The following is a 17564-nucleotide window of genomic DNA, read 5'->3' as shown; positions in this document are numbered from 1 at the left end:
TCACCATGGACATCGGGAAATCCGTTATACCTGGCAGGGCAGGTTGGGAAACTCACAACTGATTTGGCGGCTGACGCAAAACCCTGATTTTGGCCCGACGCAGGATTCAACAGGCCGTTGCGAATCCCATGGCTAGTGGGAGGTTCCAGAGAATCTCGGCCTTTTTTGTTAGTGTATCTTCACATCTACATACTGATTTTAACCTTTGCGAAATAATGGTGGAAGGATTCCCGAACTGATTATCAGCCTATTGAATCACATTATGATCACTGCTTCTGTGGCCAACAAGTCCTGGTATTGGACTCAAACCCAGAGCTTCTGGTCCAGCAGGAGGGGCGCTATCACTGTGCCAGAATACCCCCCATAGATTTTATTACAGATCTCTCAACGGTGAGCTTCACATTGTGAACATCTAGCCACATGATTTAGCAAATTAATAACACCATAAATCCTGACACAGTATCACTGGTTACCTGTTCCATGATGTCATTAACTTTGTCACGCTCGCAGTCGAGAATCACTTGTCTTTCCTTTTTATTTTCCAGGTCCTGAAAGAGTGAGCGATAGGCTTCATCTTTCCTCTCATCTTTTATATTTCCGACGTTGATTGCTGTGACTTGCCATTTGTTTTCAGCAGCAGCATCCAGGACTGCTTGTAAGACTGATAATCCTGGGAGAGAAGTACAGCAGAACACAGCCTCCATATTAAATGGCAGCCTGAAGCCAACCAGTTCAAAATTGAGCTTTTTCACCATAAATCACCCAATGTTCTCGCTTTTAATTAATACCCGCTTGAAATTAACCGAGACATGTTATGATTGCTGCCTTTATCTGACCAAAGGATGTTTTAAACTGATTCTTTTTAGATGACCATGAAACATTCACACATCAACTACTCAGAAAAACATAAGATAAGAAGTAGGGCAGGAGAAGACCATTCAGCCCATCAAGCTTGTTCCGCCATTGAATATGGTCGACTGGTCTTGGGCTTCAGATCCATACCATTTGATAGATTTCATATGAAGCCTGAATACAATTAAATAATGTAACAAAATAATAAATAAATCATGTATTCTCCCTTTTGAAATAAATGTGTTGGAAAGATATGTGAATTGATCCTAATCGCTAATATTTGCTAGCAGAGTCCAATTTTAAGATAGAACAATTAGGGGAAAGTGAGACAAGATCAGCATTGAAGCCTACCATTGCATTCCCACTTAACATCAATTTCCCTCCTTCTGACCCACAGCGACAGCTCCCGAATAGCCCTTCCCTGCATGTGCATGCAGACAGTAGGCTTATAGGTTGCCCATTTCCATGCTCACTCCTGCTGTCTCTAGCAGAAGGTGACTGTACCCCTTTGCTGCAGTGGCAGAGAGCAAATCCGCAACCCTCCCCAAATGATTGCATAGATGGTGAAGGTCAATAGTGAGCTTCTCTCTCTCTCTGGTCCCAACCACTAGCCTTTTTAGGCCTTTTCCTTTTAAAATAAATTCTCTACGCCTCTTTGAGGTTCTTCTATCCCCTTTAAATCTCTGGTGAAATTTGAGTTCAATAAAAAATCTGCCACTGTCTGTGTGGAGTTTGCACATTCTCCCCGTGTCTGCCTGGGTCTCATCCCCACAAACCAAAAGATGTGCAGGGTAGGTGGATTGGCCACGCTAAATTGCCCCTTAATTGAAAAAAAAATGAATTGGGTGCTCTAAATTTAAAAAAAAGAAAGATAAATAAATAAATAATCTGAATTAAAAATCTAATGCTGACCATGAAACCATTGTCAATCATTGTAAAATTCCATCAAGTTCACTAATGTCCTGTAGGGAAGGAAATCTGCCGTCCTTACCTGGTCTGGCCTACATGTGTCTCCAGGCCCACAACAAGTGCTTGACTCCCAAATGCCCTCTGAAATGGGGGATAGTTAAGGGTGGCCAATAAATTCTGGCCCAGCCAGTGATGCCCACATACCACAAATTCATTTTTAAAAATTAGAAACTTTGACTATGCTGATCGGAGCTTAATGCCAGCTTTCGAACCCCTCTACAAAATTCAGTCAAAAAGGCAAAACCAAATTCTTGGCCACAGCTGTCAATTGATGACCATAATTACATTAATGGCAGTGTTCTGTGTAATTAAACTCTGCCATATTTCATGGTTAGTTTAACATTGAAAAGATAAATAGTTTAAGTGTACCTTCAGTGACTACTCTTTGACAATCTGAACTTCCTTGTAGGTTATGTAATAGGTTATGTAATTTAGCACGTGCATCAGTGATATAAGCAGCTGTCTGCAGTAAAAGCTGCACCACATACTTCATACTCGCAGAATTAATGAATGAATAAAAAGGGAACCGTAAGAAATAAAAACTTGCATAGCACAGGATGCCCCAAAGCACTTTGTAGCCAATGAAGTACTTTTGACGTTTTGGCATAATGTTGGAAAGGCAACAGTCAATTTGCACACAGGAAGCTCCCACAACCAGCAATGTGATAATGACTGAATAATCTGGTTTTTGTGACATTAATTGTGGAATTGTGGGTAATTATTGAGCAGGAGGTAGGGAGATAAATCCTCTACCCTTCTCCAACATAATACGATTAGATTTATTACATCCACCTGGAGGGCAGTTGGTTTAAAGTCTTATCCAAAAACAGCACCTCCGGCAGTATAACACTCCCTCAGTGTGGCACTGATGTGTGTGATTTTTGCTTTAAAGTCCAAAAATGGAATTTAAACTCATCTCCTTCTAACTCAGAGACAAGTGTGTTACCAATTGAGCCACAGCTGACTTCAATGGCAAATACAGGCTGGTTGAGAAATCTATTTAATCGACGGAATTTCCATTTTTTAAAAAAAATTGAATCGAACAGCGCAAGGTTCGCAGGGCTGCCAATCAATGACTTCATACAATCCACCAGCTCAGACTTTGAGCTTACTCATAGGTAGAGCATTGGGGGGGGGGGGGGGGGGGGGGGGGGGGGAGGGGCGGTGAACTGGAGATTGGGGTGGTGGGGCAACCATCCCAAACTGTACACAGCCAGTGAGACTATTGTGATACTAGAAGGAACACATAAAAATATTACTTTGTCTCTAGTTTGTGCCAAGTTTGAGAGCAGCATCCTAAATCAGGCTTCTGGCCGTTAGCAGACTGAAAGGGCTCGATGCCTATTTTCGGGTGAGCGCCTGAAACACTTTGGCAGGCAGTGCAATTCTAGGGGGATCAGACAAAGGAGAAGGATTAAGAACCACCAATAGGCCACCTTCAGCTGCTCCACCCACCTCCTATTCTCCTGGATGTTGAGGAGTCAGGCGAATGCATGAAACAAATAAAGGTCGCTTAACCATCAAGCTTGTTTATTTTTTTAACAGACTGCAATTATTCTCCTTTACCTCAGTGTCTTTCTCTTCAGGGAGGTTCTGAATTTTCTTTTTATTTGACCAGAATCTTAAAGGTAACTGAATGAAATGTCAGAGTACCTGTCGAATTTCTAAAATTTACATAGAATTTGTAAATTTTTTACAATTTTTTTTTTTTCGGCCCTTAACTCAACCTATCATTTTACTACTACTTCCAACTCATCTGAATTGTTCGATCATTCTTCAGTGAAATTCTCGAACATAATCATTGCATTCAACGGAAAATGAAACAAAGGAAGCGAGAATAACATGTAGACAAAAATTGCGTGTACCTCTGTCACTGTCATACAGGTAAGCAAACTTGTCCCATTGATAATATTCGATCAAACTAAGAAGAGCGCCCTTAAGATCCGGCCTCATCTGTATGACAAATTGGTGCAAGCCATCTGCAGGAAAGCTTGGCGTGATGAAAGAAACATGCAGGGTTCCACAGAATGACGTAAGTGTATTTACAGACTTCTTGTCGTAAAATCCAAAAATGGCGTAGACTCCTCTTGAAAACTGGGAACAGACTGTGAGAGAAAAAATATCAAATAGATTGTTTAAATTATGGACACTCAACAATCAGTCAGCACTTTGCAGCCACTAAACACATTCAGAACTGAATGGGAACGGTCTTCTCTGACGAAAATGTGTGCACTTCTACAAGACTCTGTAACTCGTTCCTCCCAGAATCATGATAGGGTTGCCCATATCATCATCTCTCACCATGCTCCATATTCATCAGTTCGTTTCCACCATTTCCACAACCTCCACTCGTTCTTCAGCATTTGAAGGCAGTGTTCGCTCCATTGTGCCCTGCAGCACACTGCTATCACCTCTGGCACTTGCTCTCCTACTACATCCTTTGCAAGTACACATGTAGCAATGCCTGAGAATTCACCTTTTTCAAATCATTGTCTAAGTCCCAAAAATGCCTTCCAGGTGAGACAATGGGCTGATTTATATGAGGTGCTGGATTCCTCACATTCCCACAGCTAAACAAATCAGGGACAGTCCGTTAGGGGAAACACTGGTTACCCCACAGCCTTTTTTCATAAATACGCTGGAGGCAGGATTTGTGCTCCTCGGGAACAAGCAATCCTGCCTGTCAATCAGAGGACACAGCTCTCCAATACTTTGGGACAGAGTCTTGCGATGTTGAGTCAGTATTTGGGGGGGGGGGTCTCATTGGGTGCACAGCTGTCAGGTCCCATCAAGGGAGACAAGGGGGCTGGGGTTTGAGAGGCCATGAGCGGTGAGAAATCTGAGTGGGGGGAGGGGGTAAGACCTTGGTTGGGGCGGGGGTGGGGGGCGCAAGAAGATGGGTCCAGGCAGTCCATTAAGGAGAGAACGCACCCTGCCCATCACCGGCCTGCCGGGCCAGGCACTTGCATGGGACTCACCTGCCACCCGTTAAATTCTGGCAGTGGTGGTTGCCACCCCAGCCACTGGTATAATTGAAGGAGACAGGAGCAAGTAGATTGGCAGCGGGCAGGTCGCCCAGTTTCTTTTATTGAGCTCCCCTGTTATTAAACCCACTGGTGGGGGAGCATATGTACACTGCCCAGTGATGTACTTGTACTTCTTTCAACTTAGCATACTATATTCAGTGTTGACAATGAATGTTGGGGAGACCAGTTGCAAATTCAGTAATCACTTTGCTGAACACTTCTGTACCAACTGCAAGTGCAACTTCAAGGTTTGCTTGCCATTTTTCCACCTTATTCCCAATCTGATTCTTGCCCTCATCCTCCGACCTATCCTGTTCTAATGAAGCACAATGCAAACTGAAAGAAGAATACACATCTTTCTGCCCTATTGTTTAAAACTACATGGAACATACAACTTCAGTTTGTATTTTCACTCAGACAATGAGTGCTGGTAATATAGAACAGAGGCACCAGAGTTTTAGCAATGGAGCTGGGGTTTAGTCCCAGAATCCTCACAACATGTCTGGCAGGACGGTCTGCATCCCTGGTGACTATCTGACTTTCTTCCACCACTCTCCTGGGCCAATAGAACTTTCATAATTTTCCAGGTTTTCCATGCTTCCCGCCCATTTAGTTATTCCACTGTAACTACTTACATCCTCCTGATCTAGGAACTGTTGTTATTCTAATAGAACTGTTGTTATTCTATCTCATTATTGCCTCCTTTCCATCTTACGCCAGCATCACTTTTGTCATTTAATCTCCTCCTGCCTTCTATTGAATTAGGGACTCTTGTTTTTCTTTGGTTCTGTTCCTCCTTGTAAGCTCTTTCTAAGAAAGGGAAAATCTGAAATACTTAACCCAACACCTTCCCTCCACAGATTCTGGGTGACAAGTTTGTTATTTCCGTTAATTTGTTCATCTGACAATTTATTTTCACTACTTTAGCAGAGGCATTAACGCATTGCAGATAAATGCATTAAGATGGTATCCCGTATCATAATTTCATAATTTCTCTTAGTTGCCTTGGAATATTATTAAAATGATTACAAAATGAGACACTTTGAAATTAATTTTTCTATCAATCAACATCAGAGGAAATCAGCAACAGCCAAATTTGTTCCCCCACGGTTGGTTCTGCTGCAAAGGGGAGGAGTAAACAGAAAACAGGGAACGCAATAGTTATAGCGGATTTAATTGCAAGGGGAATAGATTGGCGTTTCTGTGGCCCCAAACGAGACTCCAAATTGGTATGTTGCCTCCCTGGTGCTAGGGTCAAAGATGTCTCGGAGCAGTTACAGGACATATTGGGGGGGGGGAGGGTGAACAGCCAGTGGTCACGGTACACATTGGTACAAACGACATAGGTAAAAAAAGGGATGAAGGCCTAAAAGAAGAATGTAGGGAGTTAGAAAGAAAGTTGAGAAGTCGGACCTCAAAGGTAGTGATCTCTTGATTACTACCAGTGTCACGTGCTAGTCAGAGTAGAAATAGCAGGATGTATCGGATGAATACATGGCCGAAGAGATGGTGTGAGGGGAAGGGTTTCAGATTTCTGGGACATTGGGACCGGTTCTGGGCGAGGTGGGGTCAGTACAAACTGGATAGGTTACATCTGGGCCCCTCAGGGACTGATGTCCTTGGGGGGTACTTGCTAGAGCTGTTGGGAAGGGTTTAAACTAATGTGGCAGTGGGATGGGAAGCTATATAAGGTTTCTGAGCAGGGGGAAGCAAGAAAAAGAGAAAAACACTGAAGAGAATAAGAAAAGTGATAAGCAGAGAAACCAAGGGCCTGCATCAGATAATGACACTGTAAAAAATAGTAGGGGCAGGTCAAGGAACGTTAAAAGAACTAGCCTTAAGGTTTTGTACCTGAATGCTCGGCGCATTCAAAATAAAATGGATGAAATAGTTGTCAGATGTAAAGCGGTATGATATAGTTGGGATTACAGAGACATGACTCCAAGGTGACCAAGGATGGGAACTAAACATTTAGGAATGACAGACAGAAAGGAAAAGGTGGTGGATTTGCATTGTTGATTAAAGAAAATATTGGTACAATATTGAGGAAAGACATTAGCACAGACGATGTGGAATCTGCGTGGGTCGAGGTAAGAAACACCATGGGGCAGTAAACATTCGTAGGGGTGATATACAGGCCACCAAACTGCAGTGGAAATGTTGGGAATAGCATTATATAGCATTATACAGGAAAGCAGAGATGCATGTGATAAAGCAGCATCTGGAACCAACAAGGGAAAAGGCCATCTTGGGCTGCAATGAGAAAGGATTAGTTCGCAGTCTAGTTGTGAGAGAGCCCTTGGGGATCAGTGACCGAAAATGATCGAATTCTTTATCGTGGTGGACAGTGATGTAGTTGATTCTGAGACCAAGGTCCTGAACCTCAATAAAGGTAACTATGATGGTTAGAGGCATAAGTTGAATTTGATGGACTGGGAAACATTACTGAAAGGAAGGACAGTGGACAAGCAATGACAGCCATTCAAGGAATGAATAGGTGAACGCCAAAGGTTTATTCCTATTTGGCGCAAGAATTGAACGGGAACCATGGCCAAACCATGGTTTACAAGGGAAATTAGAGATAGTATTAGATTCAAAGAAGGGGCATACAAATTAGCAAGGAAAAGCAATGGACCCGAGGATTGGTAACAGTTTAAAATGCAGCAAAGGCGGACCAAGGGATTGATTAAGTAGGGGAAAATACAAAATGTAAGTAAGCTAGAGGGGGAATTAAAAACTGACTGGAAAAGTTTCTATAGGTATGTAACAAGAAAAAGATTGAAAAGAACTAATTTAGGCTCCTTACAGTCAGAAACGGGGGAATTCATAACGGAGAACAAAGAAATGGGTGAGGAATTAAATTTATACTTTGCTTCTGTCTTAACAAAGGAAGACATAAATAATGTACCGGAAGTTCTGAGAAACACAAGTTTTAGTGAGAGGAGCTGCAGGAAATTAGTATTAGTAGAGAAATGGTTTTGGGGAAATTAATGGGATTGAAGGTGGCTAAATCACCAGGGTCTGATAATCTTCATCCCAGAGCACTTAAGGAAGTAGCCCGAGAATAGAAGATCCATTAAAGGTGATTCTCAAAATTCTTTGGACTCTGGGATGGTTCCTACAGATTGGAGGATAACTAATATAACCCTGCTATTCAAAAAAGGATGTAGAGATAAAACAGCGAACGATAAATCAGTGCATCTAACATCGGTAGTAGGGAAGTTGCTAGAGTCCATGATCGAGGATTTCATAGCACAGCATTTGGAAAGCAGTGGTCCAATCAGACAATGTCAGTATGGATTCACAAAGGGGAAATCGTATTTGACAAATGTACAGGAATTCTTTGAAGATGTAACTAGTAGAGTTGACCAGGGAGAACCGGTGGATGTGGTTTATTTAGACTTTCAGAAGGCTTTCGACAAGGTCTCATATAGCAGATTACTATGTAATGTTAAATCACTAGGGATTGCGGGTATTGCCTTGAGATGGATAGAAAACTGGTCAGCAGACCGGAAGCAAAATGTTGTGAAAAATGGGTCTTTTTCCGATTGACAGGCAGTGACTAGTGACTGTGCTAAGGCCCCAACTGTTCATATTATATATTAATGATTTGGACAAGGGAACTAAATGTAGCATCTCCAAATTTGCAGCACCCATTTTGGTAGCAAAAATATTATTTGAATGGGTGTAAATTGAGAGAGGTAGATACTCAGCAAGACCTTGGTGTCCTTCTGCGTGCAGGTACAGCAGGAAGTAAAGAAGGCAAATAGTATGTTGGCCTACATAGCGAGAGGATTTGAGTATAGAAATAGGGATGTTTTATTGCAATGGTATAGGGCATTGGTTAAGCCACACCTGGAGCATTATGTACAGTGTTGGTATCCTTATCCGAGGAAGGATGTTTCTTTTGTTGGGGGGAGTGCAGGAGAATCCCAGACTGATTTCTAGAATGACGGGACTGTCATATGAGGAGAGACTAAGTCGGTTAGGATAATATTCACTGGAGTTTAGAAGAGTGAGAGAGGATCTCATAGCAATTTGTAAAATTCTAACAGGATTAGACAGGGTAGATTTAGAAAGAATGTTCCCGATGATGGGGGTGACCCAGAGCTAGGGGTCACAGTTTGAGGATAAGGGGTAAACCTTTCCGGATTGAGGTGAGGAGAAATTTCTTCACCCAGAGAGTGGTGAATCTGTGGAATTCACCACCACAAAAAGTAGTTGAGGCCCAAACGTTGTGTGATTTCAATAAGGAATTAGATATTACTCTTGGGACTAAAGGGATCAAGGGATATGGTGGGAATGCGGGATCAGGGTATTGAACTTGATGATCAGCCACGATCATAATTAATGGCAGAGCAAGATCGAAGGGCCGAATGGCCTCCTACTCCTTCTATTTTCTCTGTATGTTTCTGTGTAACATCTATGTACTCAGACACATTTATTTGCAGAACCTTATGAGCCAATTCATTATTTTGTTTCTACAGCAACTTTGAATATTTTCTGTTTTTAATCAGCTGATATTCACTGGCAATTTTTTTTATAATACACCAAGATCAATAAAATTATGTAACACTTTGCGATATAATATAACAGGCATCCAGAAAGTTCTGAAACAGAAAATCAATCAGAGAAGTTGAGGATTCCCCCCGTTAATCAAATCTGACATTAACACCACAGCATCCCGGAGCAGCAGTTTGTGAGTTGATTCACAAGAATTATGATTAAACCGTTTTCTATGTTTCTTGATCTGAGTAGTTTCCATATTTCAGAAAATTTCTCAGCAGAATAAACATGCTCCATTAAAATTTCTTTCTCATAAAAAGAACAGAATCCCACTTTTGAAAATCAGTTCTTACTAATCTCTTTTGACTTGGTAAGAGGACAAACCATATTTCATAAAGTGGCAAAAAGCCAAATAGGACAGCTTATATAGAGGAGGCAGGTAAAGGAGTGCAAAAGTAGTGTTGTCACTGTCATGGATGAGATTCTGGGAAAATTAGTGAGAAAATTGCTTTAAATATAATAAATTAAAGGAAATAGGAGTCAAAGTCAGCCTTTCAGTCCCTCTAGACTGCTCTGCTATTCAATAAGGTCATGGCAGATCTGTTTACATTTCATATTCCACATTCCCATCTACCCCCGATATCTTTGTTTGCTTTACCCAACGTGAATTTATCTAACGCCCCCTTAAAGATTTTTAGTGGCCCTGCTTCAGCAACCTGCTGAGACAGAGTTCCATAGTCTCACAAGGAAAGAAAAAATTCTCTTCATCTCTCCCACATCTGGGTGACCCCCAATTTCAAAACAGTGCCCCCGAGTACTGGGCTCACCCACAAGAGGAAACATGGGGCGCAATTTAACACGCAAAAAACAGAGTCCGGTTTTGGGCGTGTACGGAAAGTTTCCCGGCACCAAGAATCACCCCAATATCTAACTCTGCTGTTCATTTTGTCCTCGATCAGGCACACCCCGTTGAGGCCGCACTTATCTCACAGATGACTCTCGGATCAGGGCACATTAAATGTCGCGCCCATCTTCTTACCCGCCCTCTGCTCCTCCAACACAGCTTACGGACCCCTTCACTGTCCCACCTTATCTCTTTGGGGTCCAGGAGGCCCCCCCCCCCCCCCCCCCTTAAGGACAGGGCACCACAGGCCCAATCTCTGGCACTGGCAACCTGGCATTTGGGCACCTTGGCAGCCTGAAAATGTTCCTTCCAGCCTAGCAGTGCCACCCAGGCAACTTAGCAGTGCCAAAGTGACAGGCTAGCAGTGCCGAAGTGCCTGGGTGCTGGAGGGAGTGCCAGCATACCACACTGCCCAGCGCCCAATGGCCTGGGACACCTCCTCATGTGTCATTACGCCTGATCCACGTTTCTGTTGATCAGTGCTAAACAGTGTAATGGCGAGGTCTCCCAGGCAAGGCCATTAGCTCCTGGGCACCGGGAGAATCTGACACAAACATATTTAAATAAGCCTTGTGGCTCATTTAAATATGCTAATCTGGATCACACCCAGTTAGGGTGAAATCCAGATCGTGACATTTTGCACGATCTCGTCAGATTACATGAGATGTACTGAGCATTGCAAAGCGGGGACGGTGGGGGGGTAGATCGGGGCTGCCAGACAAAATGCTGGAAATCTCTCTATGTGTGGCGTCATCCGGGAGAAACACCCCAAGGACAAAAGAACGGCAAAGAGCAGTTGGATAGCGAGATGTCCCTCAGAGTTGCAGCCACCAAGAAACACCCTGCTAAATGCAGCGTTCAACTTGAGTCCACTGAATTACGCCCCTTATCCGGAAAGTGGTGTGATTGCCGCATTGTGCAAAGCATTCAGATAACTTTCTCCCTCTCTGATGTGTCAGAGAGTCTGTAGCTCAGCATCCAGCTCATTGACACTAATAATTGCTTATGAAATCCTACTTTGTGTCTTTAATGTTTTCATTTGAAGGGCTTGGTTTTTTGGATGAACAGTTGAAATCATATTCTTCACAGAGCTGTCAGTGCCGGGATGTGGAGAACATGCATCAATTATTCAGCCAACTAATCGGTGTTTTTCACCAAGTTTTGATAGTCATTTGTACACCCAATCCAACTTTCTTTTCCACTGCGTTAAGTTAAAACTATCCCAAGGGGGTTGGGAGGGTGATCGTGGGGAATGTCTGGGAGCAAAGGACTCAGGGCACAATATGTATGATGCACAAGCCGTGATTCATTGAAGTACGTGACAGGGAGCTGGAGCCTACAGATATGGGGCGAAATTCTCCGACCCTGCCTGGGGCCGCCGAAAATCCCGCCCCCACCATGGCAGAGATTCTCCACCACCCGGGAAGTGGCGGTGGTGGGAATCTCGCCACTCCGATCGGAGAGGCCCCTGCGGTGATTCTCCGGCCCGAATGGGCCGAAGTCCTGCCGCTGGGAGGCCTCTCCCGCCGCCGAGGTTTGAACCACCTCTGGAACGGCAGGATCAGCGGCGCGAGCGGGCCCCGTGGTCCAGGGGGGGGGCAGGGGGCGATCGAACCCCGGGGGGTGCCCTCACGGTGGCCTGGCCCGCGATCGGGGCCCCCGCTCAGACTCCGGGCCAGTGCCCTGGGTGCACTATTTCTCCTCCACGGCTGCCACAGCCTCCGCCATGGCGGAAGCGGAAGAGAACCCCACATCGCGCATGCGCCGGCAGTGACGTCAGCGGCAGCATGTGCCGACCGGCGAAAGCCTTTCGGCCAGCCCCGCTGCCGGGGTTGCCGGTTTTTTGCGGCAGTCTTCTGGTGCCAACCGCTCCGGCGCGGGGCTAGCCCCCAAAGGTGGGGAGAATTCCCCACCTTTGGGGAGGCCCGACCCCTGAGTGGTTGGCACCACTCCCCTATGCTGGGACCCTCCGTCACGCCGGGTAGGGGAGAATCCCGCCCCTGCTGACACTTTTCTTGGAGAATTGCTTGTAATGAATAAAATGTTGGGTGGGATTCTCCGGTTGCCGACACCAAAATCGCATTCAGCGATCAGCCTGAGAATGGGCAGCATGGTAGCACAGTGGTTAGCACAGTTGCTTCACAGCTCCAGGGTCCCAGGTTCGATTCCCGGCTTGGGTCACTGTCTCTGCGGAGTCTGCACATTCTCCGTGTGTCTGCCTAGAGCTCCGGTTTCCTCCCACAGTCCAAAGACGTGCAGGTTAGGTGGACTGGCCATGCTAAATTGCTCTTAGTGTCCAAAAAGGTTAGACTGGGTTACGGGGATAGGGTGGAGGTGTGGAGCTTAAGTAGGGTGCTCTTTCCAAGGGCCGGTGCAGACTCGATGGGTCGAATGGCCTCCTTCTGCACTGCAGAATCTATGTTCTATACTTTATGCTCTATCCCCGTTTGCGCCGAAATCGGGGGTGGCGCTTCTTTTGAGATGCTCTGCCCTCTCGAAAAAGAAGTACTCGCGCGCCGTATGGACGGCCTCAGGTCATCATCTGAGGCCCTCCCCCGATGGGCCGAGTTTCCAACGGCGTGGGTCACTCTTGCTATTTATTTTCATGAGCCTGGTGTGGCGGCTGAGGACTGAGTCCAGCACCGCCACAGTCGGGGTGGGGGGGGGGGGGGGGGGGGGGGCTGTTCCGCAGGCAGGGCGGGCTTAGGTGGAGGCTGGGGGTACTGGTGGGGGTGGTCCGGAGTGACGAGAGGGGTTACTGGGGAACAGCATATGACAGGCCAGGTCCGCGCACGGCCAGTGCCAGGTTGCACAGCATGGCCGCTGCAGGCCATGGTCGTGCGCAGGCGCGGCCACGGACCCAGAAATTCTCTTGCCGTATCTGCAGATAAAGCCGGGGGCTTTACGCTGCATGCCTGCTAGTCCATCACCAGACAGAGGATCAGTGTAGCTTTTGCACCATTTTTTTCTGGCGTAAAAAACCATTGTTCCCACGCTGAAACCAGCCCATTATAATTGGGCAAAATCCTTCGTTTGGGAGAATAAATATTGCCGGCGGGTCTGAATTGTATATGGTTAGCGTTCCAGTTGGGAGGCACTATTTGTGGAGCAATTCAGGACATGTTAATGGGCCAGCACTCTGCTCATGTGAATCTCGAGCAATTTTCATTCCCACCAGCATCAGATTTGCTGGGACCGGAATTGGTGCTGGAAAGCTTGACAAGCTGGAGCAGCTTTTGATCACTCCACTCCTCACACATTCCCATTCCTACCAAGAAGACAGCTCCATGAGGAATAGCACCACCCTTCATCAACGCAGAACTCAATAGCATGTTGGATGTGGTGGAGAAGAGGTGGGGCATGCTCTTCCCAAGGGTGGGCAGGAGGCTCCCGCCCCCGGTCATCAACCAGGCTTGTGCAGAGGTGGCCCAGGCAATTGGTGCTGTGAGCCTCACCAGGTGGTCTGGCACACAGTGCCACAAGAAGATGAATGAACTCCTTAGGGCAGCTTGAGTGAGCCATCACATCTGTTTCCCTGGCATCACTCCTGTCCCTCGCTCCTCACATCACACCCCCACTCCCACAGAGGACAAACAAAACCCACTTTCTAGCATCTGCTTCACATCCCACCCTGCACCAAACCCCAACACCTGTCTTGTCCTCTTTGGCCAGATGCCTTGCACACACATGCCACTTGCTACAGACCTCCCGTGTAACTCGCCTCCATGTGTCTTTTCATGTCCTTTATGTGTCCCCTTGGAAAAGACGGCCTATAACAGAAGAAAGAGGAAAAAGACTAGGAGGGGCCGTCCCTGACCTCAGGGCTCTCAGCCCCGCCAAGAAGAGGATGATGGAATTATCCAGGGAGGTACAGGAGAGGGATATCTCCAAGGTGGAGGTCAGCATACAACAACCAAGTGAGTCACTAATGCAAAATGATGTCCCGATAGCAAGTGAATAATATTCATGTGACTTAACTGAAGAGCAGACCCTTAAAAATACTCATAAATCCATCTTCATACAGTTATTCAACAAGAAAATCCCGAATACTCCTGACGTGCTACAATATCTGTGACTTCAGTAGTGGTAGAAACAAGCTGCTCAGATCCCTGCCCTGACTGCTGATACACTCTTGACCAATGTCTCTTGCGTTTTGGAGCCAATGAAAGCTCGTTAAAGATGCTCTACCTCTCTCTATGGAACCGCAGACTCTGCCTTGAGGACACAAGGTCAACTACTGACTGAGTAGTGGGCTGTGGGTGGGAGGTGGAAGAACTTTGGTGTCCCATTTCACTATCATCCCTCTCGCAGTCCAGTCACATTTCACTGCTACCACTATGGTGTAGGTCAGGAATACCTGTAAGGTCAAGGGGAAGGGCTCTGCCATTCTATCTAAGGTGGAAGCCATGTTGGCATCTAGCGTCTGCACAGCCATGGTCAAGGCATGTTTGGACTCATTTGAACAGAGGCCAAGATTTTCCTGGATTCCCTTTGGAGGTGGGAGGAGTGAAATTGTGTGGGATGGTGTTCTCACAGAGTTCTGTCGTCACCAAAACTGGTTCACATTTTACCAGTAGCAGATGGCAACACGTGTGGGAACAGCACCCAGTTTTTCAAAAAAGGTAATTGAGAGTGGTTCACGCAATTTAATTGAAAATTGAACAACATTTTGTAGACTTGCTCCAATTTTCACTAAGGTGCATTGGAGCCACTGGGCATCAGAGTCCCAGCAAGTGTATGAATGACAATGAGATAGCCACTGGAGACCAGTTCTGCATTCTACAGCTGTCAGTTGGGTCAGACAGCGTACTTTTGCAGGAAAACTGGCACAGCTCAGCCAAAGCATTTCGCTGTGAGGTGGTAATATTCCAGTGCAAAAGTTTGAGCCTTCATTATGGGCAGCGCGGTAGCACAAGCGGTTAGCACTGTGGCTTCAAAGCGCCAGGGTCCCAGGTTCGATTCCCTGCTGGGTCACGGTCTGTGCAAGGTCTGCACGTTCTCCCCGTGTCTGCGTGGGTTTCCTCCGGGTGCTCCGGTTTCCTCCCACAGTCCAAAGACGTGCAGGTTAGGTGGATTAGCCATGCTAAATTGCCCCTAGTGTCCAAAAAGGTTAGGCGGGGTTGTTGGGTTGGGGGATAGGGTGGAAGTGAGGGCTTAAGTGGGTCTCGATGGGCCGAATGGCCTCCTTCTGCACTGTATGTTCTGTAGTGCCATTTGATTGCTGGTACATAGAGCACTGGGGGCTGAGAGGGAGTGGAATGGGGTACTTGGAGAAAACATCTGGGAGAGTGACCCTTGAAACTCGCAGTGCCCACATGCCATGGGCGTTGTCCACTCAGGAGGTGGGTCCTCCATTGAGAAGGAGAAGCTGAGCGGGAGGGAGCCTCATCCACAGGGATCTAAACAACAGCAAAACCTCAGGGGTGGAAACGTAACAGAAAGTCACAGAGCTGACCCCAAGTAGATGCTGGCAAGGAGAAGGAGTCCTTTGGCCTTCTGAACCCACTTCTCCAGCAGGAGAATCTCTTGTGTTGCCTCACAAGAACAGACACAGCATCCAAGTGGCTGATTCGCTAGCCGCTGACCTTGGGGTCAGTTGAATGCATGTGGCACTAGGTCACTCTGCAGAGACCATACAAGGGTCCTCACTGCCAGAATCATGCCCCTTGACTGAGTTGCAACCAACCTTTTCATAGGAGCTGCTGCGGCCTGATCTCATTGGCACCAACATGGTGAGCGCTCCTTTCCCAACAGCTGCCATGGAAGAGATGTGGGATACTCAACATGGCGGAAATCCACCCTTCTGGAGGTGAGACGGGCATTAGTACATTGTTGGGATTACAGCCAGGTTTTCCCACACCTATTGATTCTTTATGGGAACTTCCTGGTGAACCGTATCTTTTGTTCCCAGAAACTTTCTTTCTTTCCATCCTGTCATCTCCAAATAAAAATAAAGACCGGCTCACAGGATTTCTGAATGTGGACTGCCAGCAATTCAGACTTCAGTATATAAGGATTTCCCAGCTGCTTGGGGCAGGATGTAGCTGCCAAAGGTAACGCATTGTGGCAAATGTATCAGACTGCTCCATGCAAATGCAGTGCCCTCCCTCTGACATGTTGAAAGGGAGCACTGGGTGCTATCTAGCCAAATGCAACTTGTAGATTTTTGTGGCCTCAGTATTTTAAAACAGATTCTACGGCCAGAACAGCAGAATACGCAGGTGGGATTCTCCCGCAATTGGCAGGACGGCCCGACGCCGGCGCCAAGAGTGGCATGAACCACTCCGGCGTCAGGCCACCCGGAATGTCAGGAAACCTCCGACCCAGAAGGGGCTAGCAGCGGCGTGACGCCAATCGCAATGGCGCCACCTGTCACAGACACGTGCGGCGTCAATGACGCTGCGCAACGTCGCAGCACAAAGGACGTCACCGCCGGAGACCCGGCAAAATGGCCGCCCGCCACACAGCGCCGAAGTTCCAGGAGCGTGACATTGAGGCGCTCCTGGACGCAGTGGAGCAGAGGAGGGCGGCCCTGTACTCCGGACACGGCCGTAGGGTCGCACCGCATCTCAGCCGGCGCCTGTGGAGGGAGGTGGCAGAGGCCGTCAGCGCCGTGGCTGTAACAGCCAGGACAGGCATCCAGTGCCTCAAGAAGGTCAATGACCTCGTCAGGGCAGGGTGAGTTCCCCCCCGCTCCCCCACCACCATCGCAGAGACACTCACCTCGGTTGGGCATTTTAGCGATGAGGCCTCTGGTACACTAACCAGTGCGCACAACACAGCCGTCCTGGTACAGCAGGTGGAGGCAGGAGCAGCCGAGGGGCCGGTCGGTCAGAGGGCAGCCCGGCCCCAGAAACCATCTGCCGCCCAAATGGGTCCCGGTTTCCTGGAGTTACCACACCCACCAAAAGACCTGATGCAGTTTCGGACCCAGCAACGATCGAAGGGGGTGACAGTCGGCTTGCAGCAGCTGCAGATGCAGCTGGAGGAGTGCACCCGCATCTGGGAGCAGCGAGTGGTGCTGGCCATGCGTGCCACCCAGGCCAAAACTGCACGGGTGGCATCCGCGGTGGAGACAATGGGTGCTACGGTGTCAGACATGGTGAGCAGTATGCAAGGCCTGGGGCTTTCCGTGCAGATGGCGTCTGTGGCCCAGGACATTGCTGCCCTCTCACAGGCAGCCATGAGCCAGCTGCAGATCGCAGAGGCGCTCAACTCTGTGGCCCAGTCCCAGCAGGCCATGGGCCAGTCCCAGCAGGCCATGGCCCAGTCTCAGCAGGCCATGGCCCAGTCTCTGCAGGCCATGG

General features: G+C 47.3%; 1 protein-coding gene across 6 annotated transcripts in view; it reads right to left on the bottom strand.

The window, feature by feature from the left end:
* gria2b (glutamate receptor, ionotropic, AMPA 2b) overlaps window positions 1-17564 on the bottom strand; it is a 180697-nt gene that overhangs the window by 113058 nt on the left and 50075 nt on the right. For all 6 annotated transcript variants that reach the window (XR_005460078.1, XM_038792299.1, XM_038792298.1 and 3 more), the window contains 2 exons: window positions 3687-3926; window positions 474-670 (listed from right to left, as the gene is read on the bottom strand). Coding sequence is in view for 5 of the 6 variants with exons in the window: in XM_038792299.1 (XP_038648227.1) it covers window positions 474-670; window positions 3687-3926 (437 nt within the window). In the remaining variant the exon portion in view is untranslated. The remainder of the gene's footprint in view (window positions 1-473; window positions 671-3686; window positions 3927-17564) is intronic.

This window comes from Scyliorhinus canicula, chromosome 3, assembly GCF_902713615.1.
Source record: "Scyliorhinus canicula chromosome 3, sScyCan1.1, whole genome shotgun sequence".
In the NCBI taxonomy this organism is placed as follows: Eukaryota; Metazoa; Chordata; class Chondrichthyes; order Carcharhiniformes; family Scyliorhinidae; genus Scyliorhinus; species Scyliorhinus canicula.
This window is presented reverse-complemented; position numbering and strand designations above follow the sequence as displayed.